At 43.1% G+C, this 25,000-nt stretch overlaps 4 protein-coding genes across 5 annotated transcripts in view; 1 reads left to right on the top strand and 3 right to left on the bottom strand.

Annotated features, from left to right (window-relative positions):
* Positions 1-6,683, bottom strand: part of LOC134183926 (E3 ubiquitin-protein ligase rnf213-alpha-like) — a 16,246-nt gene extending 9,563 nt beyond the window's left edge. For both annotated transcript variants that reach the window (XM_062651516.1, XM_062651517.1), the window contains exons 1-3: positions 6,618-6,683; positions 6,203-6,526; positions 1-6,139 (exon numbers count right to left, since the gene is read on the bottom strand). The exon at positions 1-6,139 is cut by the window's left edge and continues 692 nt beyond it. In XM_062651516.1, coding sequence (XP_062507500.1) covers positions 1-6,139; positions 6,203-6,490 — 6,427 coding nt within the window. In that variant the 5' untranslated portion in view covers positions 6,491-6,526; positions 6,618-6,683. The remainder of the gene's footprint in view (positions 6,140-6,202; positions 6,527-6,617) is intronic.
* Positions 6,684-8,687: 2,004 nt separating this feature from the next.
* LOC134184746 (E3 ubiquitin-protein ligase rnf213-alpha-like) lies at positions 8,688-10,997 on the bottom strand. Its single transcript, XM_062652490.1, has 8 exons — positions 10,905-10,997; positions 10,623-10,828; positions 10,147-10,442; positions 9,826-10,067; positions 9,536-9,757; positions 9,269-9,482; positions 9,143-9,201; positions 8,688-9,087 (listed from the first exon to the last, which is right to left on the bottom strand). The coding sequence occupies exons 1-8, from the start codon at positions 10,913-10,915 to the stop codon at positions 8,688-8,690; spliced, it is 1,650 nt and encodes a 549-aa protein (XP_062508474.1). The 5' UTR covers positions 10,916-10,997.
* A 131-nt stretch (positions 10,998-11,128) lies between these two features.
* Positions 11,129-11,667, bottom strand: LOC134183882 (uncharacterized). The gene is made up of 2 exons (XM_062651448.1): positions 11,309-11,667; positions 11,129-11,252 (listed from the first exon to the last, which is right to left on the bottom strand). Exons 1-2 carry the CDS (start codon positions 11,648-11,650, stop codon positions 11,130-11,132), a joined length of 465 nt encoding a protein of 154 aa, XP_062507432.1. The 5' UTR covers positions 11,651-11,667; the 3' UTR covers position 11,129.
* A 7,908-nt stretch (positions 11,668-19,575) lies between these two features.
* The window catches only part of LOC134184181 (PRKCA-binding protein-like), a 14,114-nt gene continuing 8,689 nt past the window's right edge, over positions 19,576-25,000 (top strand). The window contains exons 1-6 of the mRNA XM_062651803.1: positions 19,576-19,872; positions 19,933-19,993; positions 22,050-22,139; positions 22,200-22,253; positions 22,313-22,375; positions 22,472-22,559. Of these exons, the coding sequence (XP_062507787.1) occupies positions 19,642-19,872; positions 19,933-19,993; positions 22,050-22,139; positions 22,200-22,253; positions 22,313-22,375; positions 22,472-22,559 (587 nt within the window). The 5' untranslated portion in view covers positions 19,576-19,641. The remainder of the gene's footprint in view (positions 19,873-19,932; positions 19,994-22,049; positions 22,140-22,199; positions 22,254-22,312; positions 22,376-22,471; positions 22,560-25,000) is intronic.

Here is a 25,000-nt window from a genome sequence, read left to right as displayed (position 1 = left end):
GGCTTAAGAGTACACGAATACGCTGCGACGTCTTCTCTACATCAGCTTCTGGATCATCAAGCCTGCTAACAGCTCCGTGAATGCAAGCTTGTATCAGATCGTAACTGTCCAGTAGTGTCTGGTTGTTGTAAAGCATATCCGGGTTACTATCCACTTCCATCGCCACACCTTCTTCAGACACGATTTCTTGCGAGTCATCTACTTCCATTACCTCTTCCAACGGTGGGGCTGAAGGTTCAACTGGTGGCCTCTGACTATAATCGTCATCTATAGCTGCCAACAGTAGCGAAGACATTGTGCGATTCGTAAGTTGCCTTACTGATGGCATTTTAATGTGATCATCTCTTTGTCGCAGATCATCAATGTGAGCTTCAATCCAGAACCCGCCTTGAAATCCAGTAAATGTATTTGCAGACATGCGTGAGACTTGCACTATTAGGACCAGGTGCCGATGACCTCTGTTGCTCTTTCGTGATCTCTTCCCTTCTTCTCGTGCTTCTTGTATCAAATATCGAGCACAGCTAATCATGTCCGAGCTTACTTCTCCAAGTTCACATTGCACAGCAAGAAGAGAAGATTCCATTTCTTCCTTATTGTACAATTCTTTGATTCTATTACAGAACTGCTGCTCGGTATCAAATTGCTGTAGCGCTATACCTTCGACCTTCATGGAGTTACCAAAATCCGTAATGCCATCAAAAGAAAATAGTCGTGAATGAGTGGTAACTTGCATCAGCAAATCGGCACCGTCTTCTGTTGTATTGGAGGTGTGAAACTTTACAAAGTCAGCTAAATTAGAAACGGGCAGTTTCTCGTAATAAATACTCAATATTGCTTCTGCTTCCGAAGAGAGGTCAGAAGCTGGTAAACGAGCGATAGAGTCAGGCGTCGCGCAGCACAAAAACTTCTCACAAGAGAGATGGAAAACGTCTTCCGAAGTCTCGGGCTCGCTTTCCAGTGCGTCTCCACGCACCTTTCTTGCGTCAATCTCTCTGGACGATTGAAGTACAATAGTAGCAACGGCATCCTTATGATACCCAATGAAAGCATCCGTTTCCTTAAAGTGGTTTTGCTTTTCATTTCCTGTTTCAAACCGTGATTGATCCGACTTTATAACAGAAAATTTCTGCACCCACACCTTCACTCTTTCTACTATTTGCTTTTGCAAATGAGACAACACTGAATTTATAGACAGACAGTGCTTTTCCATCCTGTTAATGAGGGGAATCGGAAAGTACTTGTACACAGCGTCTCGTTCTGCAACGAGAATCAATCTAAAGTCTTCGTGGACTTGACACTTCACTCTGTGACTCCCAAGACCAAGATCGACAAACTTTTGTCCACCGAGTCTAACGTAGTATTGATTTAACGCATCGTATAAACTCTCGTACAGCTTATCAAGATTGAGCAAAACGACGGCCCGCCCAGTAGCCATGCACACCTTGATCCTATTGATAGTGCGACATATGTGGCCATACTCTTGATCCTTGGGAAAGCCACTACCAAAGATAATAACAGCGTCGTCTCGAAGAAGCACCTGCTGGCGAACAATGTTAAGTGCAGCGTAATTGTCTGTAAGCAACAGGACGTAGCGACTCTCGGGTGCCTCTTTTGAGCGTCCAGTCTCCGTTGCGGCCCGAATCAGACCGATCGTTGTGTTATCAATAGCAGCGGTCGGTGAGGACTGTTGCTCTTGAGTATTTGATTTCAAATTGCAGCATTGATAGAATATTCGCAGCACGTCTACGTCATCTTGACCACCAAAATTCCTTCGAATGGCGTGTTCTATTTGCATGCGTGTGGGTTGCCGTTGAGATTGCTTACAAAAACCGTAAAGCATTTTCACCAAGCTGTAATAATCCCTTAAGCCAAAAAATTCGCTTCTGATCTCCTTTTGCTCACCATAGATTCTTCTGTATGCCTTAGCCATTCCCTCTAGGTACGGCATCAGTAAGTCGAGAGTTTGATCATCCGAGCTGCATATACCCTTGGCGCTAAAGATCAAGTCGTCGTCGTCTGGCTCTTCCCTGTTCACCAAAATTCCGCGATTCATCTTTGCAGGATCCAATGCCCAATTCGACAGGCCAACAAACGCTACTCTTGCAGCCTTGTCATCTTCTTCAGAACTGTCGGCTCCAGTCGTACCGTCGTCTAACAACGGATGTAATGCCTTCAGTGGCAGACGAGGAGAGTCTTCCGCCAGACCAACCTCATCCAGTACAACGCACGACACATAACGCTTTTCGTCGTTATCATTCTGCAAACGCTGGCATTGCTCAAAGACGCCAATAATACCTTCAGCCGTCGACAAAGGACTGCATTGATAAGATGCCATATGCAGCTGCTTTAGAGATCTTAACAGTTTCGAATGGGACAAATGCCCTTTCATGTTTGTTTTTACGATATCTTTTGCCAGGGACTTCGAACTCCCCGGCTTGCCAACTAGAAACAATGGAATGCGGAGGTCGATGCAAACTAGCATCATAAAAACGTTTTCGCTAAGGGCGTGGTTTCGAGCAATCTGCGGTTCAAATTCAAGTTCGTCTAGAAAGACCTCTTGGCATACCCGGATTTCTTGGTCGAGTCTGTTTGCTCCGCCGTGTAAATTACAAGGTGACTGAAACTGTTTGGCGATGACTTCTCGAAATGGTTTTCGATCTTTCAAGCGCGCGTGATAGCAAACTGCTAAAGCCAGTACAACAGATCTCGTCAAGGAAGAAAGTAGTTTGATTGGATCTCCTCCGACTACATGCTCACTACATTTCTTGTGGACGAGAGGTCTCAGAACATCGCGTAGATCGTAAAACCAACAAATAACAATCATTGCTCTCTCGACGTCCCTCAGACTCACAAAACTGCATTCGTCGTTCCGGTCTCTCATAAAGCATTGAGCAGTAGCAAGAATGCCTACCAGAACGTTAACAAATTCATCGGCGTTGTCCATGCCTAGATGCTGCTTTACGTGCCTAGCGACAATCTGCCTAATGTACAGCTTTTCTGTACCAGGATTCAGTTGGCCAAAGTCCCAAACCAGTTCTGTCATGCTGGCTGGTAGAGGGTGAACCCTATACACTAACTGGCGTAAAGGAATGCGACCCAGTCTGTCATCTGTGTCCTCAGCCCTGACGTGAAATCCTAATCCGGCTGCTTCTAAGCGCTGAATCATATCGTCTGTGTGTTTTCTATATGGATTGCATGCGGCTATAATCTGCAACGAAGTTCCCAGATGCGAGATTTTTCTTCCATTTAGTCTGCCGTCGCACATGATCTCTTTGATCAATCCCAATGCGTCGGTTGTGTTTGCTTCATCAAAAAACAAAACCGTCTGGATTTTATAACCTGGAAATGTCCACTCGTTATGCTCTGCAAGCCGTTCTGCCTCAAGAACTTTATTGGTGATATCTTCGTTAGTCACTCCTCCGTGAACTTTCATCAAAAGCATATTCTTTGCTCCAGTAAGGTTAGACTGTAGCTTGCACATGTACTTGATCAGTCTTGTCTTACCACAGCCAGTTTCTCCCATGACAACGACTGGAATACCACAGCGAAATCGCATGTGTATAGCAAGTATCTTCTTGACATTATCCATCGTCAGTTCATAGCTTTCATCGTGATCAAACGGATATTGGACACCCATTACTCGACACAGTTCGTTTATTTTACGGGCTTTATCCCATTGATCGTAGTTTTCTTCAAGACGAAAGCCTTGAATATACAACGCCGTACACAGCTGTGGAGAAATTAGTTGAGGATCAAGTACCTCGTCCGTATTTGGATCTTGTAGTTGACCTTGCCTATTAACTTTCACTCCAAAAAACGACACAGACTGACGATCTTCATTGAAGAAGAGATAAGGATGAGGTGAATGTTCCCATCTTCTTCTCAACTGATACTTTTCAAGAATGCCGACTTTCTCGGTGAGTGCAGGCTCGTGGACGTTAAGAGACGGGGCCGCGAAGTCTATCGACATTCGAATCATAAGCTTGAGAACAAATTGCTTAAAGCCAGGCAAATCTTCTCCGCATGCTACTGGATTGCAGAAGTCGTTGTGGTCGCAGTCACGCAACTGGTGACTTAGAAAGCTAACAAAACGCTTAATCTCACTCCACGAAGGGTCACTCACCCCACAATTTTGCAAGAGAACTGCTAAGCAATCGCGCTGACTACCCTCAACGGTGCCAACCTGAAATTTGAATCGATCCAAATTTTCTGCAGCAGATAACCGCAGCAAATACTGATAGACGCGTTGAAAGTCGCAGCTGCGAAACTGATGATCCACAATGGCATCCTCCATTCCTGATGACACGCCATCGGATTGCAAAACCTCTACAGGCCCAGTGCACAGAGTAGTAGGTAAACAATCAATTAAGGAAAAGGCTGTGTTTTGTAAACGAGCATCAACCTGAATTACGCTTCCGGAAGGTGTCAGATAACCAGGCAATGGCTGTTGCGACCTCGTAATCTCAATAACGTACATGTCTGTTTCTTGCTTGCGCCAAACGTTACCTTTTGTATCAGAAAGTTGACCGAGAATCAGAAGGTTGAATACGAGGGAATCTACTCCTCCGCAAACTAAGGGTGAAACGTCGATGTGAATAATGCGCGCAATTTTTCTGTCTGGAGAAAGACAGAACGGCCTCAGTTTCTTGACAACGTCGTCCACGTCGATATCTTTCTCGTGCAAAGGTATCATGACATGCAGAGTTACCTTCTCTTCACCAGATGTTACAGGTGATAAATTGATGCAACGGTTAGTGGAAAGTGTGCCCAAACGGTCGGCCATCGCCTTTACAAACGACGTCTTTCCGACCCCTGCGCGACTAGATCTAACTACTCGCACTGAACTATTCTCTGTATCCAAACTAGCCGCAACTTCTTTACTTTTCTGGATAAAAATTGCTTTGAAATACTTTTGAAGATGCCGAGCAGACGGAGATGGCAAAGTGTGTCTGCGATAAGTTTCTAAGGCATTAACAAGATATGACTTGTCATCCTTTTCAGCCGAACAAACAACAGCAAACTTGAAATCGACAGGCTTTGAAATATCGTAACTATGCATGAACTCATTGATCTTTTCCCATGATTTTTGGCTTACTTCATAGCTTAGTTTGTCCGCCATGGCAAGACAAAATAGTCGAGTGGGATCTGCAATGGCTCTTCTCCACAAAAGACACACCTCTTCGATAGAAGTCGAAGAAGAGCAAAGCAAGACTTCGTGAGCCGTCGGTAAAGCCATTCTAGTGTCGATCATGTAAAGTTCAAGAACTGTAGGCAAAACTTCGTTTCGCGGAGCACTTATCAGATTTGGTTCTCCAGCTCTAAAGGAACAGATAGAAAATGATCTCTTTAGTGGCTGTGGAGAAGAGGGTGCCAATAGCTGTAGTATTTGACCCAATACATCCATGGAAAGATACGACGAAGCACCAACGACACCGCTCATCATTGTGGTAACCGATGATACCGTAGGCTCTGCAAACGTCACATCTCCTACAGACATGTCCTCAACGTCACTCATCACTCCTTGGTCACCATAATCCAAGCACATAGTCAAAGCTCTTTCAGGGTCGCCATCACACAGCTGCAGTGATCTCAACGCCCGACGTCTTGCAAATCCCATATCTTGTAGCAATTGAACATCTTTCTCTTTCCATGTCGGTTCAGCCACACCTTGTCTAAAAATGGGTTTGATATTTTGTGCGGCAGCATACCCACGAACAACACCGAGTGCCTCTTTCACGTCAGAAAAATTACAATTTGGTCGAACAGACATCAAAAGAGAAAACACGTCATTAGGAAGCGTGCTACGCGCGTTTGCAACAACAAGCCCTAATTCACGACGAAGAACCAACACTTGCGGCGTAGTAAAAAAGTTGAGATAACTGTACTGCTTTCGATATATTTCTACCTTTTCGACCCAATTCTTTAAACACTCCTTCATTTCATCAGCTTCTTTTCCCATCTTTTCGAGAAGTAAAGGAAACCCATCCATGTCTTCATCGGAGGTGTCCAAAGAAATGGAGAAACCTCTCGTATTGACACTGCAACAAGAAAAAGATTTCGTCCATTGAAGATACGCGTCGTGTCCAGCATTAGCAAGATCAATGAACACATTGGCCAGCCGGACAGTCCTACTAAGCACCTAAAACATTGACATATAAAAGCTACCACGCCATTCTTATCAAACAAAGTAAATAGTATATACCTCTACAAACATATCCACTGTATTCCTGTGCTGATGATTCTGTCCGCATATCAGCATCAACTTGCTTTCCAAATCTTGAAGAAAAGAATAACTGTAGCTCTTGACGGTGCCACCTGCTTCGTTCTCATCCGACGCGATCTCCACCTTAAGGCATTTGTCCAGCGTGTAGTCATGTGGCGCGAGACCACTATCGCAACGAATGGCTCCTATTTGATAAACTCCGCGTGAGTTAATGATTTCCAGTTGCGAAAACGACGACGTTTCAACAGAACTCAGCGAATCACGCATTGCTCTGAATTCCTCAACATGTGTAGCAGAGTCCTCCTACGCCAAATCGAGTTAGTCCAAATTAAAGGCATGCGCATGCGCTGATATACTATATTTGCATACATTAGTAGAACAGAGTTGGTCTTACCCATTTCGTAGGAAGGTGGGAATCTCCTGCAAAAAAGTCGAACACTGTCCTACATGCTTCCTGCAGGTTTGCAAAACTGGCAAGTCGTTGAACATTAAAGAGCAGCGGAGCGAACGCAGCGCATGCTCCGTAAAGATGAGCCACCTTGCTCACTTCATAATCTCCTTCTTCTGATAATTTTGCTGTAGCCAAGTCAACAAACGTCTCGAGCTCTCTCCACTCTATTACATACACACACACACACACACACACACACACAAAATATGAGTCACTCGATACTGCCGCAAACAAAAACGTTGACCTCCAATGTCGTCACGAAGCCATTCAACCAAACTCTGAGCTGAATCGGACATAAATGCGTTCAAACACTTTAGCTGCGGTTCCGTAATCGATGCAAGGAATTCGCTCGTAGACAACAGTTGTGGAGTAATGACGGTGATCTGCTCCTGCTTAAATTCGTCCGTGTCCTATACAATAACAAAATACAATACAAGCATGCAATTTAAGGCTTCAATTTGCTTGCTACCTGTGCACAGATGTTCCGTATTTCTCTAGTACGTGGTATTTTCAACTTGCGACACAACCCCCGAATTGTTTTTGCAGCATTCATGCTGTGTTCAAGTTTACCATATTGTTCAATTTGAGTGGCCCTTTCCTTTATCCATTGGCGGTCATTGGAATCGACGTGGGAACTATGAATACATCGCAATTGCTCTTCGATGCCTTCTCGATTGCGCAAAACGTTTTGAAAAATACGACCGACGTTCAGAAGCGTAACGACTCCATCGTAGACTGACCTACACAGATCCTGCCATTCCGTGAAGACTGGATCACAGACATGAGGAATTATCTCATTCAAAGTCTGGCACTCCTGCGATTCTTGCGTATCTTTCTCTTTCTTCAGTTTTTGGCCTGCTTGTCGCCAGAGACGAAGGAAAATTTTGCTGCGTTTGTATTGTTCCAACTTCTCCAAATAGAATGTCAATTCGTGACGAAGTGGTATGTAAGTAATACGTATATTTCCAGATTTGGACCGCTTACACAACGTATTGATTGGTACAATTCTGACGTCGCCTTTTGCTGCTGTCGACAAGTCTTCGACGTCCAGCGATGAACCTAGTTCCAGCATTGCATACAGTCCCACAAAATTGTTTACAATTTCTTTCCTCCTTTTAAAAGCGCTCAATTCCGCACAGCGAGAACGCAAATACGTTCTTGCTACCTCTTGGAGATGGTTTTCCTTTTGCACACGGTCGCATGCAGAGCATAGTTTCAACAAATTTGATTCTTTCTCAGCAACTAAATCTAATTCTTCGACAGTGATGTCGCCGTTTTCGAGTCTACTGACCGTTTCTCCCAGTGTTGCCAATGCCTTTTCAAGTACTCCGCAACTAGACCGTAGCAGTTGCTCACTCTGGGAAAAGCCATCTTTCAAACAGAGACATTGAGATGATATATGTTTCAAAAATAAAATTTAATCAAAAGGTACCGGTCAACAGAATTATGTCTTTCCACGGCTTCCAACTCAAAAGAAATCGCAGCTCTTCAAGACTGGATGACGACCGAGAAACATAAATCCTCTTCATAATCTGACCCAAGGTCTTTGTAGACCTCGACTGATCTCTCTTTACACCTTCAATATAATTGTCAACAACGTTTTCTAACTCAGCACTTCCAACCTGTAAAATCAAGAAAAGCATGGCTTCTATCTGTTCCATCTATCAACTGCCACCATTCAAAAACTGCAGACTAACTAACCTCTGGAAGATGTTCCACCGCCTTGTTAATGCTACCATCGAAGCACCTTTTGATAGCAACGTGGAAGCTCATGTCATCTATTTGTCTGGCAGCTGTCAGTAAAAGACTTGACTCCAGCTGCAAAAAGACAAATTTTCAACGCGTTACTCAACCAAGAACAAATCGTTACGCCTATAATACTTGGTGTACTCACAAATTGCAACTTCTTCTTCAAACTTGTTTCTATGGCGTTGGTCCACTGTTCTAACATGAGATCAATACGACGATCATATTGAATAATAGCATTCCATAGCTAGAGTAAAAATTATTCTATCAAATTTTAACTAGGCGACATGATTTTGAGCATAAATCAACCTTCATCCCTTCCATCAGTGACTTTACAGTTTCTTTGGATCGCGAAAAGGTGTTTTGGTGTAACCATTTCTCAACATATTTGAAACATAGATTCAACTGTTCCTTGCTGAACTTTTTATCAATAAGAGTATCGCTAGCCTTAGAAATTTCAAGTAATTCCGACTCTCTTGATACAATAGCCACGCTAACAGTCTCAAACGAATAGAGTATTGAAAACACCAAGTCGCGGCACCGCACCAGAACATCTACGTGTCCTGATGTACTGAAAGTGGTTGCTACGCATTGTAAAAGTCTTACACTTGCTTCAACAGCGACCTTGGCATTTTGATACTGCTCTTCAATGTCAACATAAGCATCCCTATACAACAAGCTTGCAAAAAGCGTTACAAAGTACAACCTCACGAAAAACTAACACTGAGGATTCCAAAGATTGTGAGATCAGAGCATCTAAGACTTTCAGCAAGTGTTTAGCCTAAACGTAACACGAAAGCTGCTGACGTGCCATCAATGCAATACAATTGTAAGATCAAGCAGCTTACATTTTCACGGCCGTCTGTCCACGACCACCATGGCTTTGGCTTATGATTCAAGTCCAGTACTTTTTCTTCAAGAACAGTAATCATTTCATATAGTGGAAAAGCCATCTTGGCTGCAGCAATCTGTTCTAAGCTAATAACGAAAAGGAACGCACGACCAGCTAAAGGGTCAACTCTAAAAAGTGGCCGTAGGCTGTCCAGTAAATCAAATGCTGATCTACAACAACAAGAAACATTAACAACTTTGACTGATTCATAAACGAGTGTTACTTCAAATTGGCTTGTTCTCTTCTAAAAATTTTGGTGCTCTCGTATAATCTGGCAAGTCCCCACCATTTTTCTCTTCCACCTACCACTGATTTCCTGACTGTACGAGACTGAAAAGGCGCTGAATCTCCTTTAAGGAAGTGAACTAGAGGCAAGGCGAACAACCATTCGGCTCTTTTAGAGCATGCTGTCCTACACAAACTCTCAATAGCATCCAAAGTCTCTCTGCAATTCAGACATCATCATCTGTTTATAAAACGCTTTCAAAATACTAGTACTAGAAATTCTCTCACTTTACGTTATCGAAGTGCCTTTTCAATAACGTTAGTCCTGGACATGTCCGTTGATCCATGTCTGGTAGCAATGCCATGGCGCGCAGTAACCCGGCTACTTCATCCATCGTCATCTGAAATTTGTACTTGTGATCCAGTACAGCAATAGTAACGGCAGAAACAAGTGCATCGATGTCGCCATCTACCGCTTCCTTCCTCTCTACAAAAGACTGTATTTGCCCGCTTACGTGCTTACGCAATGCCTACTCAACAAGAGCTTTATGAAAACTACTACATGTAAAATACTAAATTAATAGCACAAGTATACGGTACCGTTGAAACTTTTTGTTTGCTAAACTCTGGCAGTTCCCAGTTGTAAGGAGCACAATCATCTTCACATACCCGTTGGCATTTGATTGATTGGACAACAAGATCAATCTCAGATAGCGCATCGTGTGCTGTCGTTTGTGTTTGTTCGAATAAAGACTGTCCGGGAACAAAGCCGTTCCACTTCGGTAGCATTGCTTCCATAGCTAGAATTCTGTTGTAAGCGAAACCATGCCCAAGCACTTTGTCCTTCAAATTTCTGGCTATTCCAGGTTGTAGGCGTATGATATCGTCATACTTTCGATATCTTCCTAAAGCGTCAGTGCAACAAGAACAACAATGAGACATGAAATACATCTAATAAAAATAGTTGTTAAGTTTACTGTATCTAAAAGCGCATTGTTCGCTGTAAGAAACGACCACGCAATTTATGTTATGGTCAACTGTATATGCATATGCATGTGTTTATTATAAAGAAGCTAAGGTCCTACCTCCTGTCACTTCTTGCAGACGTTCAGGAACTTCCAGCACACGGTTGACAACTTTGGAACGTGAACGGGGTCGTCTGATATATTCAAAGTCTTCCTTATTCTCTCCTTTAGTGACCACGTACTTGTAGGGTATGAATTTGCACTTGAGACCTAATGGAAGACTAAGGTTTCCCTTCAGTTTCCGATGATTGTTTTCTAATATACACCTACAAATAACATCATTGTACACTGAATAGTCTTTCCTTCTCAGCAATTACTAAAGAAGAATCATGCACATCTTACTCTGTATCCATTACTACTGCAGATTCTTTCCAATCTCCCAACCACTCATGACCAAAAGCAATACCAACTTTATGGCCCTTCTCTGGATCAAATTTCCACTCCTGGTGTAAGAGAACATGAAATTCTATACAAAGATCTGCCGTCTTTGGGATAGCAGACAAGTGACTAAAGTTTAATCCAATCGATAAAAATAGCAGAAAGAACGAAGAAATGGAGCTCGATATCTTACGTTCTTGTACTAGCTTCAAATTTCTCTTCTTTACTTATTGGTTTTGTCATTTGCTTCTGTTGCTCACTGGCTTGTGAATGACCTCTTCTTGCCTCCGTATCTACCACACCATCGTCTTTCTGAACAAAAAATCATTTGCAATACAGAAATTGGGACCGCGTCTTCTACACCAAACCTTTGCGTTCTCATCACAGGTCGCCTTACGACTAACGTCACTGTGGCTCGGTGGTGAAGAATTCGCATCATAATACTCTTCGCCACCGCTGCTATCGTTTTCCTCCTGGTGTTTGTAGCTTGCCGATGCTACTTTTCCTACTGATGATTTTTCATTTTTACGTTTCTTGTGCCTTTTCACAGCCTTGGGAGAATTGCAAACATCCGGCGACTCACGGCTGCTACCAGGTGTCTCGCCAGACTCAAATTTGTGTGAGTGAGCTGAACGCTTTCTTGATTCCTTTTTGCCTCTATCCTTTCTCCTTTCCCCGGATTCTTTCAAAGAACTGACATCACTTCGCATTTCAGATAACGATTTGGTTTCCCTATTTTTAAAATGGAGTTTAGCTAGTAGCTTCTATTGAAGAATATTGACTATATCATACCAAATAAAAACTCAACGAGGTCATTTGTGCCATGCACTCAAGTTATAGCAAAAAGATTATTCAAAACGACACAGAGTAACAAGTTCAACTAGCATTCGACTGGAAGCGTGCAGATTCTGACAACTATACATTTTAAGATTCAACATCATTTAATTCTTGCATGCTGCACAGTTCTATACGTACAAACTCACCTAACAAGTGAGCTAGTAATTGCGCGCGCGCGCACGCCCGCACACACTAACGCACGCACACACACACACACACACACACACACACCCTCTTCTCTTCTGTATGCTCTTAATCATTTAAACACGAAGTAACGCAGAATCAGTTAAGGTTATTGGATGAGCACCCATGCATGGTGGTTCGACTGCCAAACGTAGGCTTGTCAGTCGTCTGCTTTACATATAAGATTTGTAGAAATCCTGATCAGCCGAAAGAATTGTTGCACACTGTTTTTCAACGACGAGCACTCTGGACACAATTGGGGATAAACGAAACCATAAACTGTCTGGAACTGGGTCAATTCTACAAGTATTTGGGAGTGTACGAGAGGAACGGTATCCAAAACATCACTATGCATGCGAGAGACTCCTCATTGTAGGTACTTTCCTAATATGAACATGCTTCTCTGATTCTTGTCATTAAACGGGTTGCATTACCGGTTCCACTTACGGTTTAGACTTCACTCATTGGAAAACCATAAATTTGATTGGCAGGTCAAGGAAGTTCTTTCTATGTGTCCACCATCCTAGGCAAGCGTTGACTGACTGTAAGCTTCATGCACCCGGAAGGAACGGTTGAGGGTTACTACAGATCGAGTCGACGTATGCAGACTTGTGTTGAAAGGCTAAACTGTGACCGCTGCAGCAGTTGTGATCCTTTCCCGCAGATGACACAAAAGTGTAGTTCTGGGAGACTCTCACAGTCGATCCGACGCATAGTCAGTCAGTTTACTGCATAGTTACAGGGACTATATATGGCGGATAAAAATTGATTAAAGATCACGTGGGACAAGTGTTTCCAAGCAAACTCTTCAGATGGATGCAAAACATTTACGCATGTGCATCAAGTCTGTTGGTAGCAGAAAGCCTATACACCGTCAGTATTCCGCGCTGCCTCACTGAAAACCACCTGAAAGCACGAAAAAACCTATAAATAGTTGCAGTCATCAAATCTTCCTGCTGCAACTGAGGGATTAGTCGTTACTCCTCAAGACCTAGTAATTCAAAATTGTTATGGTATACGCAAATTCAGCACTAATGACTGGGTTACCGGCCGGTGGGATTTGACTGATCTCTATATATAAAGGAGAGGTGTCTGTCTGTCTGTCTGTGTGCCCGTACGTACGAGCGTCTCTCGAAGACGGCGGGTCCGATCTCGGCCGAATTTGGCTCGCGCACACCGAATTCATTAATCTCGAAAGTGAGACCGTGATCATCTTCCTGACTTCTCCCACGACGACGCCATTTCCCGCCGATCGCGCTCGCTTCTGCTCGCGAGCGAATATTTCCGGAACGCCGAATCGTATCTCCGCCGAATTCACACTACCCGTTCTCGACGTCGGACGGCACGCGCCGAGCGTATCGTTTATTGCGGGCGACGCCGGGAAACGAAGATATTTTTGCTAATATCCGGGTCTTGAAAAAATACGCCCACATTCGTTTGCCAGTCTACGATCGTCGAAGAGCTGCCGTGTTTGATACACCTGTTCCCCGAAACGCCAGCAACGTCTTCGAAGGGACGACGTTCAACGGGACTGTCGAAATGACGAGAGTTGGCATTCGTTATATACGGGGAACGGATTATCCGGGTAAGTATTGCACGTGACTTGCAAGTTACGGAATTCACGTCGAAATTATAGATGCCAGGTTCGATACACCTGTTCTCCGCAACGGGACTTCGAAATGGCTTCAACCGGATCAATAATCCAATCAACGGGATTTTTTGAAACTGGACACGTGTCGAATAGATGCCAAGTTTGATACACCTGTTCCTCGCAACGGCAGCAACGTCCAAGTCGAAATGGTTTCACCCAATCGCTAATCCAAAAATCAACGGGATTTAGAAACGGCAATTGAACGGGATATAACTATGAATGAGAATTCTGTCTGGCTGCTACTAAACGGTAAAAGCACTTACACCACGGCTAACTAGTGACAGGAAACGGTTTTCCATACAAACTGTACGTGACCTGGCTACACCCCCTCTGCCTCTCCAACCATCAAACGCATTTTTAGATACTTTCTGCTATAATCTCTACCTATAAAGGCGACCTGTTTTTCTGTCTGTCTGTCTGTCTGTCTGTCTGTCTGTCTGTCTGTCTGTCAATGGTATTATATTTTCATAAATCAGAACTATTACAGGCTAAATCAAATTAAGCAAAGCACGATACACTACCTTACAATGACAACTAAAAAACTAAAAACTGAACACTGTCTCTGTCTCCCGGATAACATGGATGGACATCACAACGTGCATGGCCACCATAGAAGACGCCTAGCGCTGACGCGAGGTAAAGATGCGTGCAATCCATGATGACAATGTTGATACAGAGGAGTAGACAATATGGGTAGAGGAAGACATCACAACGTGCATGGCCACCATAGAAGACGCCTAGCGCTGACGCGAGGTAAAGATGCATACAATCCATGATGACAATGTTGGTACAGAGGAGTAGACAATATGGGTAGAGGAAGACATCACAACTGTCTGTCTGTCTGTCTGTCTGTCTGTCTGTCATTAATGCTATAATTTCTACCTATAAAGGCGACCTGTCTCTTCTCCACTTAAGTGTTGTATTGGCTCTATGACAAATGTGTGTGTCAACTGCGGCGCTATGAAGTGGAAAGGAGAAGCACCTGGCATGTGTTGTCCCCCGGGCGAAGCCGGGCATTGGAGCTTGTTTTATTATAATTGCGTTGCTTCGGTAGTGCGTTGTCTTATGTTGCGTTATACTAAGTTTTAATAAGGGTTAAATCAAATCATCTACAACAGTACATGGTGTCAGGAGCCACAGAACCAGCTAGAGGAGAATGGCGCGGAAAGGGCACGTTGCGAATAAAGCCATTTCCAGAACAAAGGTGGCAAAAGCGAAACCACCGGTCTTAATGCAAAGTACCATAGTATACCATCCTCGCTCAATACAAGTCAAGATGATGTGAGAGACAATTGGCGAAGATGGAGGCAAATGTGGGATGCATACTAACTAGTGTCTCAGTTGAGACCGCAACCCAGAGAGTACCGACTAGCCGCGTATATTATGAGAGTAGATCAAGAACGAGTAGAGCTATACAATACCCTTCATTTACAATCAGAGGAAGCTGGAAAAGATCTGCATGTAGTTCTGAAAACTCTTCTTGAAGATCACCTGCTAGATACCGTCAACAGCACGTATGAGTGATTTTGTTTCAACAAACGCAATTAAAATCATGTGATGCATACCTGACTGCGTTGAAGGTTATGGTTAAACAATGTAAACATGACACGATTTCGAAGACCTCCTCAGAGATAGAAAGCGTGCGGTATTGCCGGAAACACAGTTATAAAGACAGAACCTTCGGAGGTGCAGATGATAAGCAAAAAGTAACAGCAAAAATTTCTATGAAGAAAAAGGGCGACAGAACAGAACAAGGAAACTGCCGCTGTTGTGAGAGGAATCACATGAGAGGAAGAGCTAACTCCCTGCTTTCGCACAAATTTGTCAATCGCATGAAAAAGAGAATCATTTTGCGAACGTCGGCAAGTCTAAGTCAAAGAGGAAGGCCCATGCAGAGGAGACGCTGATGACAGCGAATGTATAGTGAGTGTACAGTGAGTGTACAGTGAATGAGTAAGTATAAAACATAATTTCTGAGCAACTGCGATATAAACTCTACGCAATAACGGAAGAGAAGGACAAAACGTTCGATTTCAGCTAGACACCGACGCAACCTGCAATGTTCTCAGCTATTTTGACGTACCATCAGAAAAAATCCATTGGGCACATCAAATGCTGACCCTGTTTGACGCTTCAGTGTTAGAGCCGCTGGGCAGCTGCCACGTGTAAATCCAAAAATTGAAACAAGTACCAGAAAAAATTTGTGGTTGCAGACAAAGCCATATCTTGATCTTGGGAGCTTAAAGGATTCAACAAATGTAACCGATATCAGTCCAACATTAAACAGTATGCAGGCAATTCAGAAAGCAGTAGAGGACAGGAAACACGCAACATCTTCACTGGGGGGACAAAAATTACGAAACGTTATCCAGAAGTGTTCGTTGGCAATCTCGACACTCTGAAAAGAAACTTGCAGTTAAAAGTAGATGACTCAGCCAAGCCTGCACTATACTCAGCAAGACGGGTTCCAGTGGCAGCAAAGGATGACCTGATAAAGAACAGAGGAGCGTGGAGGAAGATGGTGTGATTGAGAAGGTGCATAATCTTTCAGTCACTGTTGGCGACAGTAATGAAGTCGAACGGCACGCAGCGTCTACCCAAGCAACGCAACTGTAATACACTCAGCCAAATCCCACCTATTCCTCCAAGCACGGAAAGAAAGACAAAGGAGAAGACGAGATGCAGCTGTAGCTCACACACTAACGAAATGTGATATCAGACGGTAAAAGCAATCGACTACTCAGTTACAAAGCTATTAGTAGAGAGCCAATAGCAACGGGCATTGCTATCAGCAGTTATCGTGAATACACCTGCATGCACAAACACTACCCAAACGTGTAACATCCTGATTGAAGGATAGAGAGGCAGCGGTTTCCTTTGAGTGGCGAATGTCTCCAGCCGGTCTTTCTCCGCCGCGGGAGAGATGACCAGCTGGACATTCGAGCCTATCTCTACTGGTACTGATGCCACAATCTGTGCCAACTGTCCAGGAATCAGCTATATACAAAAATAACAAGACAAAAGTTGTCTCTTACTGATATCAGCTGTCCTACGCTGATGACAACATTGCTAGAAGACATGCTGAAAAGTCGAAGCAGTCCCATACAGCAGCTTGTAGGTAAAGATAAGCCATACATATAGCAGTGTTGGACACTGATTATTCCATTGGTGTTGGGATTGAGCGTCGAGCGCAGTGCACGCAGGTATCTCATGGTGGCTGGACATCATTTCAGGTCACAACCTGCAGCACTTACAGAAAACAGTGCTTCTTGCAGGATTCATCCACATCCTGTGCAAAGTCAGTCATGCTTTTCTGTCTAGACAACCATGATGGTCTAAGCACCGCTGAGGCAAGTTTGGCATCCAATGCTTACAAGAGATCTTGTGAACCAGACTGATCTGGTTAACTAGAGGGGAAGTCCAACAAAAATGAACTTAACTTGTATGAGTAGATCTTACAAAGACAAATCGACCGGTACAACTTACTCCATTATCTTCGCTTTTGTATACGAGAACGAGAAATGTTTCTGTGATGTGCAACGCCCACGCGCCTGCTCCGCGCTTCCTGGTCCATTAAGCTCCGGCCACTGGAAACAAATCAATGCGTTTACGGATGACTGCTACGGATATATCGAGAATGACGAATGTGAATGCGAAGATATTATGAAGATCCGCCTTCTTGCCGTTAGTGGTTCCTCTCTAAAGTAAATTGGTGTTGGTAGAGCTGTTTCCCCGCCAGACTTGCAAGCAGAATTCCTCAATACCTCGGCTTACCTAGAGAACGCGCTTGTGCTTCAATATTTGTTTATCCTTGTTCTTTTAATATCTGAAGGGAAACGTACAGCGCGCCGTCTGGCGTGTGCTACAGTAGCCTCGCCCCAGACGCAGAGTGGATTGCAGCCCCGGATGCGCTGCCATCACCACTACGTCTGGTATGTACCGCCTTTCTGGGCGGAAGTAAGTATGTAATCAAATTCTTCATCGCGTGTGATACTAACGCTATTAGCTAGGAACTGAGCTTTCGATTGGACTTTGACGTTGTTCTAGCCTCTGTACTTGTCGATATTGCGATTTTAGGCCGCTTTCAAGCGTTAGTAAGAAATTGCAGCTACTTTAGAGAGCGTAGCGGTGAAATGGAAGATCAGAAATGGCACTTGCAGTGCACGATACGCCTTTGAACGCGTACACAGGTTCTCAGTTGAAGCTGCAATGTGTCATATGCCTCTACTGCAATGCATTGTAGTGCTGCCTATGTACTGCACGGTTATTAGCGAAGATCTCACGAGACAGTCGTTTCCTGTAATCTACTACACCGACAAAGTACACTTGTAACTGACACTAATCATGTCCCTAACGGTGACCGCAAAGGGCGGTACCATACCAGACGTAGTGGTGATGGCAGCGCATCCGGGGCTGCAATCCACACTGCGTCTGGAGCGAGGCTAAAAGAGGACATTCCTATTTTCACATCCGGTCTGCTCACTTTCTTTTGCCGCTGATTGGTAGAAGGTTACAATCCCGGATGTACAAAAAGGCTTATCCTCTGTAGCTCACGCCAAACGGCGCGCTGTACGTTTCTCTTCGGATATTAAAAGAATAAGGATAAACAAATGCTCAAGCACAAGCGCGTTCTAGGTAAGCCGTGGTATTGAGGAATTCTTCTTCAAAGTCTGGCGGGGAAACAGCTCTACCGACACCATTTTACTTTAGAGAGGAACCACTGACGGCAAGAAGGCAGATCTTTATAGTATCTTCGCATTCACATTCGTCATTCTCGATATATCCGTAGCAGTCATCCGTAAACGCATTGATTCGTTCCCAGTGGGCGGAGCTTAATCGACCAGGAAGCGCAGAGCAGGCGTGTGAGCGTTGCACATCACAGAAACATCGCTCGTTCTCGTTTATAAAAGCGAAGATAACGGAGTAACTTATACCGATCGATTTGTCTTTGTAAGATCTACTCATACAAGTTAAGTTCATTTTTGTTGGACTCCCCCTCTAAGCATAACATAGTAACATAATAATAGATAATCACATATTTTTTGATCAATACAAATAATAGGTACAGTCATCTAGTACAGCAATACACTAAGAATCACATACAGAAAAACACAAGAAACATAAAGCGCACCTAAGATCAGGGCCGTAGTAACAAATCAAAACTGGTCTGGCCTAACGTGCGTTAGTAGAACGTCGTCAATGATGGACGCACATCTGCACCAGCAGAGATGTGACAAAGGATCTCCAAGGGTACCAAACAGTATCGATTATTCGACAAGTAAATCCTGTTGTCTCCAGCCAATTATACTATAGTTGCTACCAACTTCCGGATGCAGTAGAAGCTAGAGTAGCAGTCGCAAAATACACACTGGTCGCATTTCGTATTATATGTGGACATCGTGTTGGGCTGTATTAGAGTCCCCCTTCCGAAACGGCGCGACTGGGTGCTACGGCCCTACAAGACTAGCACTCTAGCTAGTGACTCTCTAGCTGAGCCTGGGTTTCGCAACCTACGTCTAAACGGTTTCACCGTAGATTAGTAAGATACCTACGAAATAATTCTGAAACATACCCGGTACCGTAATCAGCTCTCAAAGACCGCTTTGACTCCGGCTCACGTGACTCTGAATGGCCTAGGGTAGAGTAAAACCAAAAATGCAAACACCAAATACGTTTGTGGTTACTGTAACCTTTAGGTCTCTTTGCTTCAGGAAATTGTTCTTCATTTTGTCGTTTTCCAGACATTCTAGGACCTTCGAATTCTCTTGGTCAAAATACTCACCGCTCACACTTCTGGTAACTATTGTACCTCTAGTGGTCTCAGAAAATACTCAGTCGCCTTGACTGTTGTGTCTCCTTTGCTAAGTCAGTCTCTAGTCGAAGCCAAAACAAATGACGGTAAATTTGTCCCGGATTACTATCCCGGATAACGTTAAACCGTACCCGAGGCGGTCTGGCCGCGCGAGCACTTCGGTCTGTTGTGTGTTTCTTTCGACAGTTCTTCTGCTCTATTCTGAGGCTGCATTATCTATGGCTACAGGGAGTGTAACTTTGAGAAAGAACGACAAGAACATGATTGGTATTAGTATTGGTGGTGGGGCTCCGTACTGCCCCGTCCTGTACATAGTGCAGCTATTTGACAAAACACCGGCCGGCGACAGCTCATTAATGCTACCAGGCGACGTAATTGTAGGCGTGAACGACAAATCTGTTCGTGGACTGAGCAGGTCTCAGCTAGCAAATGCGATTAAAGCGATCAAAGTAGGACATGGCGACTATTTGTTTCATTGGAACGATTGACAGTGGGTTTCTTTCGCTTAGGGACCAGTCACTCTTAATTTTAACAGACTGACGGAGGAAAAAGGGCGTCCTATAGATATTGGTAAAGTCGTAATCTTGAAATAAATGTATTTATTAATTAATTAAAGTACAGTTTTAAATTTGTATATATCTAGATATCTGTAAATCTATATTTATAAGTATATCTATCTATAAACTAGACACACACACACACACACACACACACACACACACACACACACACACACACACACAAACACACACACACGCACGCACACACACACACACACACACACACACACACACACACACACCTGTCTGACTGACTTGCTCTATGTGCATCATTTGATCTCGCCCTGAGAGGGTTGCAAAACACACACACACACACACACACACACACACACACACACACACACACACACACACACACACACACACACACACACACACAGACTCACACCTAAACCTGGAACCTGGAAGTAGGCCATTGTGATAATGATCAGATGCCTTCCGTCTGTGTGGCAAGAGCCTGAATTAATGACTCTATTATATCAAATTGTATCACACTTGTGACATGCTATACCTTGCAATGATGGTCATTACTGACATATTAGCCAGAGGGACATAACACAGCCTAATGGAAGTGCCCTAATATTTTGTCATTTTGGAGGTAGAATATTGAGTGGTACCCAAACTTTCAAGGTGTGGAATACAGGAACTTAAATTTTTGGTTGTCAGTCAGCAGAATGTTTTTTTAGTTTGCTGATGGTATTGCTGACTTTGGATTGTGAATTAACAATACCTATACGTATGACATCACTATTATATTATCTATTACCGTATATGCCCATAATATTGCCCATACCTATTTTCTGCCGGTTCCTGCGTATACACCCATGTGCAGCAGGTCAGTACTTGCTGCCCAAATAAATACCCATGCCCAGGTATACACCCAGGATATGCATGTGCAGAATAAACAAAATGGTGGCTGCAGAATGTTTGTCTTCGTGTGTGTGTGCTTGATGAGCTGGTGTCAGTGTTCAGTGAAAGTGCTTACCACTAGACTCATGTCTTTGTTGCAATGACTAATACTGATGACTTATGCTGTTGACGGGCTCCAGGCCAATGAGTCTGGTTTGAGTGTGTGGTGTTTAGTTTCTGTGTGCAGTGACGGCGGAGCTGGGGTAGACGGGGCAATCCCCCAACTTGACGATCAGCATCTGTGAAAGAGTTTGGAAGAAAATATTAGAATTTTGACAGTGTTTAGCCCTATAAATGTGTATAAGCTCTTTTTGTCGCCTTAGAGGAGTCTTGAAGTTCATAAAGTTTAACATCAAAAAGCACTTCCCGACAGGAAATGCCTATTAGAGCTCACCCTAGTTCATGTACTCCAATGTCCTTTCATGCCCCGCCTCCCATTTTGCTCCTCTACTGTGTGTATGCTGATGCTGTTCCTTTGATCTTGCAAATGGGTAATTTTAGACAATTGTAGTATTTCTGTCTTTGGGTGTTTAGATGATGACTGGCCACACAACAGCATTTTGCGACCAATTATATGCCTGCAACCAAGATAACAGCCAGGGCCCTAGACATCTGGAAAAAGCGTTTCTTTTCTATACGACCAGGCCTTTATTACAGGCAAATAACCAAATAGACAAATAACCAGAGTCAGAGATCTCCATAATGGACTTGACGAATTAGAACTTTGTGTTAAAACATGGAGGTAGTGAAAACTGCAGGAAAGTGCTACAGTTTAGTTTAGCTTTTATATTGTAAACAATCACTAAGCACGCAATTTAAATAAATACAGGAGGTAGCAGATGACTGAAATAGTGCTGTAAAGGCAGGATCTTTGACAAGTGTATATATATATATATATATATATATATATGCAGATGGACTTTCGGAAGTGTCTAAATTTTTATAAGTTAAAGGCTACAAGAGATGTGGAGTAACAAATACATGTACTTAGATTAAACACTGAGCAGAACCATTTACAGAGTGTGGGCTGAAATGGAAAGGCTGGTAGAGTTTTTTTGTGTTTCTGTTGCTTTGGATATACTCTTATCCATTGACAGACGTTTCCTGACATTTGTGACATGCAGCACTCTTTTAGTGGTGTTTTTGTGCATTTGCAGCCTGGAAAACAGTCAAGCATAAGCTTGTCGAATCAATGAGTCCAAGTACAGCTGACTCTTTGGGCCTGAGTAGAGCGATTCTCGTGAATGGTTGCAATTGGCGAGATTTAATTGTACATATTACATAAAAAACTGGTTTTTGTATTGTAGATAAACTTGTAAAGAAGTTGCAAGAGTTTGAGCAGTGTTCTATCATGTATATGTGTAAGACTGACATCTGATTGTTGTTGTTTTCATCTTTATACCTGGTGTCATCACTGTAGGTCTGATTAACAAACTCCAAGCTTACATGAAAGCGTTTCATTCGGTGTCACTTATTCAGAAAGGTTTTGGTATTTGATTAATTGTTATGTGTGTACTATTAGTTTAAGTTTATTTTTAAGCTAATAAATGTACATAAATATATGAGGGTTTTTGTGTAGTTATGGGAGATGTACTTGCAGAAGTTGGTGTCAAGTCAACTCAGCCTGATGCTAACAGAGCACTGACAGAGTTGGGTTCTGCACACAGGTACAGAAATAGCTAATGTATAGGATATGTTGTCTCAAAGATATTTCTTTTATTAATTAACTCGAGGCGTGCATGCGCTAGGGTTATAGTGACTTGACAGGTGGATGTGGGTGGGTTGATAGACAGATGTGGGCGGTATTATCTACTCTGGGTAGGTCCATGGTTACCCTATGAGTTATCTGAATCTTCACTTGTCAGTCTACCCTCTGTACTTTTCTAGCAGTATGAGTACTCTACTGCGTTTCTCATAGTTTTGGATGCAAATGAAGCTATTTGGCTCAAAAACTGCCCGTCCTTTCTCAGCCAGCTGTTTAGCTTATTCAACATGTTTCGGCATGTGGTGTCTAGTGACGTACACGTGATCTTTGTTTCTCATGGCGACTTACCATATATGCATCCTTGTAGAATAGCTAAGCTAGCAGTCGAGGGTACTTAATTGCTCCTTCATTGTTAGCAATGATTAATAATTGAGAATTTTTTTGCAATGTAGCAATTTTGTTTTAATGCAATATAAAACTCTGTTGTTTATTTGTTCATTTATTAGAGATAATTCAATTGTAAGGTTTAGCTGTTTGCAACAGTTACAGTAGAACCTCACTAATACGGACAGCCTTGTTCCGCGCTCAATGTCTAGCTGTCCGGATTAGTGAAGTCATCCGTATTAAAGAAACACGTGTCTTTTCAGTCAGCTTTCTTTTAAATTGTCGCAGATCCACTTCTTTCTTCTTTATGTCGCCAATAGTGCTTTGGCCTACTCTGTACCGCTCTGCGATTGCAGCGTAAGATGTTGTCGGTTCATCAAGAATAGTGATCTCCTCATCTATTGTCAATGTCTTGTCACGACGTGTAACCTTCTTGCTCTTATTTTTGCCAGACAGCTTGCCGTTACATACATCAGATGCAGACATTTTTGAATCGCGGCAATGATTCCCGGATTTAACCTGCCTCGGAATTCCCAACATATTCTGGAGATGTGAGGCCGGGTGCCGTAAGTTGTCCGGATTAGCGAGCTTCTAGTGTATTATCAATGTGTATGAAAACTATTTTATACATTTTTAGGCGTTTCTATTTGCAATGAGAATTGATTTCAGGGCTGTTTAGAATGGCTACTATAATAGCAATAATTACTAGGTATACTCAGTTCTGCTACTAATTTTTGAGTGTATTGAAGTGAAGACTTGCTCACATACCATATAAGATGAAATATTGGCGGGAAATTTATTTTGGCAGATTGGCGGATTTTTCAGCGAGTGACAATATAAAATCTGCCATTAATTTGGTCATCGGGATATGTTGACGTCATCACTTACGTGGATCAGGTATCTAGTGGCAATGAGGCGGTACGTTATGTAGATGAGGCCACAGGATGGTAACCCCTGCTTACTGTCTTGGCGTCTAGTACCTTACCTAGCAGGGAGGTTATAAACATGAAAATGAGGCCGTGAAGGTACTAATGAACTTCGAGCACGTGCAGCCTGCAGGAGGAGTCATGCGGGTCATGTTCTTTGCTCTGACACAGCAATTCTTCATCAATATGGTAGTTGTATGGAGACCAGTAAGTAAGCTAGGGAAATATGCTGGTCACGAACGCAGCTGCCAGTGAATGGCAAACTCCTTCATCATGACGTGGCTACCTAGAGCTAGCTATTGGGTGGGGAATATTGCATCCAACTGCCAAAATAAAATCTGCCAATATGCTTTCCTTTAATTTCTTAACAAACCGCCAAAACAAATTCTTGCCAGTGTTTCAACTTATACGATATTATGAATGAAAAGTGAATATAAAGACTGATTTCTCACATTGGGACTGATTGGTTCAACTGATAATAGTATAAAATTTTGATGTCTAAGAGGCTAGTCACTCTTAACTGTCTAGGGTGAATTTTGCTAGGGTACTGTACCAGTCCAAAATTTATATTATGGTAGAGTTATTTATGGGCCCAGGGGTTTAAATTTTAAAAGCCTTGTGAGTTCTAGAGACAGCAAAATGCAGCTCATGGCCTAGCAGACAAGCACCTTACTTTAATGCCTAAGAAAACTGCTATTGGAGATTCTTGTTCCATTTTGATCTCTAAAGATTTGGGATTACAATATGAAGAGCCGTCAGTATTTGAACTGTTCGACCTGTGTCTTAATTCCAACTTTTTTTGCCAGGCCTGCACCCTTTGTGACCTGAAATGTAAGCAATTCCAGCTTGTTTGCATTGAAGTAGATTTCAAAAATATACAGACATTGTCAGACCATCAAGAATATATTCAAATTTGCTTGGTGAACTTCAGAAACGGTTTGCTGCTTGCCAAAGCCTTGACTAAGGACGCATTACATGGTTATGAGAGAAGCAATGAATTAATGGAAGTTTCCTTGCTCATTGATTAAAATGTTGACTAATAGCATAGGCTAAATCTGCAACCGCCTTGGTGATCTACAAGATGAGAAGCTGT

This window comes from Corticium candelabrum, chromosome 9, assembly GCF_963422355.1.
Source record: "Corticium candelabrum chromosome 9, ooCorCand1.1, whole genome shotgun sequence".
NCBI classification, from domain to species: domain Eukaryota; kingdom Metazoa; phylum Porifera; class Homoscleromorpha; order Homosclerophorida; family Plakinidae; genus Corticium; species Corticium candelabrum.
Note: the sequence above shows the minus strand (reverse complement) of the source record. Positions and strands in the feature narration are given on the sequence as shown.

Coding starts and splice junctions, on each gene's coding strand:
- LOC134184746 (XM_062652490.1), bottom strand. Junction 10,068..10,146: donor CAGAGTTTAGCAAACAAAAA/GTTTCAACGGTA, acceptor CTTGTTGAGTAG/GCATTGCGTAAGCACGTAAG. Junction 9,202..9,268: donor GGACAGACGGCCGTGAAAAT/GTAAGCTGCTTG, acceptor TGTTACGTTTAG/GCTAAACACTTGCTGAAAGT.
- LOC134183882 (XM_062651448.1), bottom strand. CDS start 11,650: ATGCGAAGTGATGTCAGTTCTTTGAAAGAATCCGGGGAAAGGAGAAAG. Junction 11,253..11,308: donor CCTGTGATGAGAACGCAAAG/GTTTGGTGTAGA, acceptor TTTTTTGTTCAG/AAAGACGATGGTGTGGTAGA.